Source organism: Alligator sinensis, unplaced genomic scaffold, assembly GCF_000455745.1.
Source record: "Alligator sinensis unplaced genomic scaffold, ASM45574v1 scaffold1531_1, whole genome shotgun sequence".
NCBI lineage: Eukaryota > Metazoa > Chordata > Crocodylia > Alligatoridae > Alligator > Alligator sinensis.
The window spans coordinates 230,716-233,034 of NW_005843164.1; the positions used below are offsets into that span (position 1 = coordinate 230,716).

The 2,319-nt window shown below is 66.2% G+C and overlaps 1 protein-coding gene across 1 annotated transcript in view; it reads left to right on the forward strand.

The window, feature by feature from the left end:
* The window catches only part of PRR14 (proline rich 14), a 4,620-nt gene extending 3,240 nt beyond the window's left edge, over positions 1-1,380 (forward strand). Inside the window, exon 6 of the mRNA XM_025194130.1 lies at positions 1,186-1,380. Coding sequence (XP_025049915.1) covers positions 1,186-1,380 — 195 coding nt within the window. The remainder of the gene's footprint in view (positions 1-1,185) is intronic.
* The last annotated feature ends 939 nt before the right edge of the window (positions 1,381-2,319 follow it).

Genomic DNA, 2,319 nt, shown 5'->3' on the forward strand with positions numbered 1-2,319 from the left:
CGCCCTTTTGCGCCGGGAGGGCCCGCGGGATGCCCTGTCCAGGCGCTGCCCCCCGCCGCGCTGGGCCCTGCGGCTCTGCCCGGGCAGGGGCCACAAGGGCTGAAGGCCCCGGCCGCCCGGCTCGGGGCCCCCTGTTGCGTGTCTGTGTTTGGAGATATATATTTCTATTAAAGTTTTCAGTTAAAAGCTAGCTTGTGTCCTGCCCGGGCGCGGGATGCAGGGTAGGCGGGTTGGGGGGGAGGGGTGTGACATCATCACCCCGGCCTGTGGCGTCACGGCTGGAGGCAGGCCCGGGACGGGGGCTGGGTGGCACTGTGATGTCATCCCCCTGCCCCGGGACATCGTTTATGACCTCTCAGCAGGGCTGGCAGCACCATGCCAGTCATGTCAGGAGTGGGGCTGGGGCATCCTGTGCCATCACTGCCCAGCTGACAGTGGTGCCCGGGTGCTGTGTCGATAGCAGTTGTGGTGATGTCACAGCCTGAAAGCTTGCCCTGTGAGCTCGAAGGGCAGATAGCACCTATGATGTCACAGCCAGCAGGGGTTATAGCACAGGCTGGCACGTGTGTTGGTGCAGTGATATCACTGGGCAGTGACGTGGAGGTTGGGACCTCAGCCCAGAGTCGCCCGAGGCGAGGCTTGGGGAAGGACGGGCGAGGCGCCAGTGCCATAACGTGTTTCCGGGTGGCGCGGTGACATCACGGCGCGTGGGGGCGGGGCGGGTGACGCACTTCCTCCGGGATCGGGGCCGGGCCTCTTTTCCCTCCGCGGCGGAGGGATCAGGACCCGTTGGGAGACGCGAGGTGGTGCTGCGACAGCGGAGGGATCCGGGGGGTGGGGCTGCGTGCCGTGCGCAGAGCGGAAGGAGGGCCCGGCGGCGCGCATGCGCAGTGCTCCCCGCACCCGCGCAGGCAGGGCTGAGCCGGGGCGCCGGGCAGCGGCGGGCGAGACCAACTCCCGGCGGAGCGCGGGGGTGGGCAGGACCGGACCGTACCACCCGCCCAGCCAATCAGCGCGCCCTCCCCGCCGGGACCAGGGCAACGGACTCCAGGGTGGGGATCCCGAGCCCGCCGACCAATCAGCGACCGCGGAACGCTGGGGAGGGGGGGGGCCGAGACAACCCCCCACCCCTCCCCTCCCCTCCCCGGGCAACGGCCCCCAACGGCTACGGTCTTAAAGGCACAGGACTTTTTTTTTCTGACGGAGGCCAAGAAAGGAAGCAGCCGGCGCCTGTCAGCGGATTTAAAGGGCCCCGGGAAGTTCTCCGCGGCCGGAGGAAACGGAGGGGAGGCTTTTCCCGTCGGAGGGACCGGACGCCGCCACGTTAAAGGGAAGGACGATTTTAAAAAACCGTCGGAGGATTTAATCCACCTGCCTTAAAGGAGAGGAGGAGGACCGGCGGAGGAACCAATCCTTAAAGGGGCAGGACACAGCCCCTGGGACCCTGCTGGTTGGGTGGGATTTTAATCCGGATCGTTAAAGGGGCAGCGCCCCGCCACCCTCCCGCAAATGCTGTGATGTCGCTGGAGGAAGCATGCCATTTTTCCCTTTTCAGAGTCTTTAAAGGGGAAGCTGGCACCGGAGGACTTTAAACCAATGCACTTAAAGGGGAGGTCAGGCCCAGAACTGCCGGAGGCCGTGGTGGGCGGTGACGGCGCTCTCCCCACGGCCTGCGTTCCGCCACGGGAGGCTTCTGCTGAGAGCTGCTACTGGCCCTTTAAGAAGTAAAGGGTCAACCCCCTCCACCCCCCATTTTAAAGGCACAGGCTCCTGACGGGTATGTCTGCCTAAAGAGAGGGTGCTGGCCCTTCCGCACCAGGGCTTGCAGGTGACAGCCGGGCTGCCCAGGCCTGGACGCTTAAAGGGGCACGCACACCTTAAAGGCAAAGACACGCAAAGGATCCACCTCCAGCGGAGGCTGTTAAAACCAGCCGGGAGGGGAGGAGCAATCGCCTCCCCCACTTCCTGGATCGGGATTGGAAGAGGCTGGGCTAGGCCCGACGGGAAAGGACGCTCCGAGCAGGGGCGACAGGGCAGCACCGGAGCCCCTTAAAGGGGAGGGACAGTCACCTCCATGCGCTTCCTGGACCGGGACTGAGAGCAGGGGAGCTGGAGGACGTCAAAGCTGCTTTAAAGGGGAGGGACGGTTGCTCCCGGGACCTGGACTGAAGGAGGGCTCCGGCACCGGCCGGCTGTGAAGGGGGCGGCACCGCTGCAAGGGGTGGCGAAGGACTCGGCGGACAGCGGGCGCTGCCATGCCTCAGGCCGGGGAGGGGTGAGGGGCGCGGCCCCAGCAGCCTCCCCCCACCCCCCGCACCG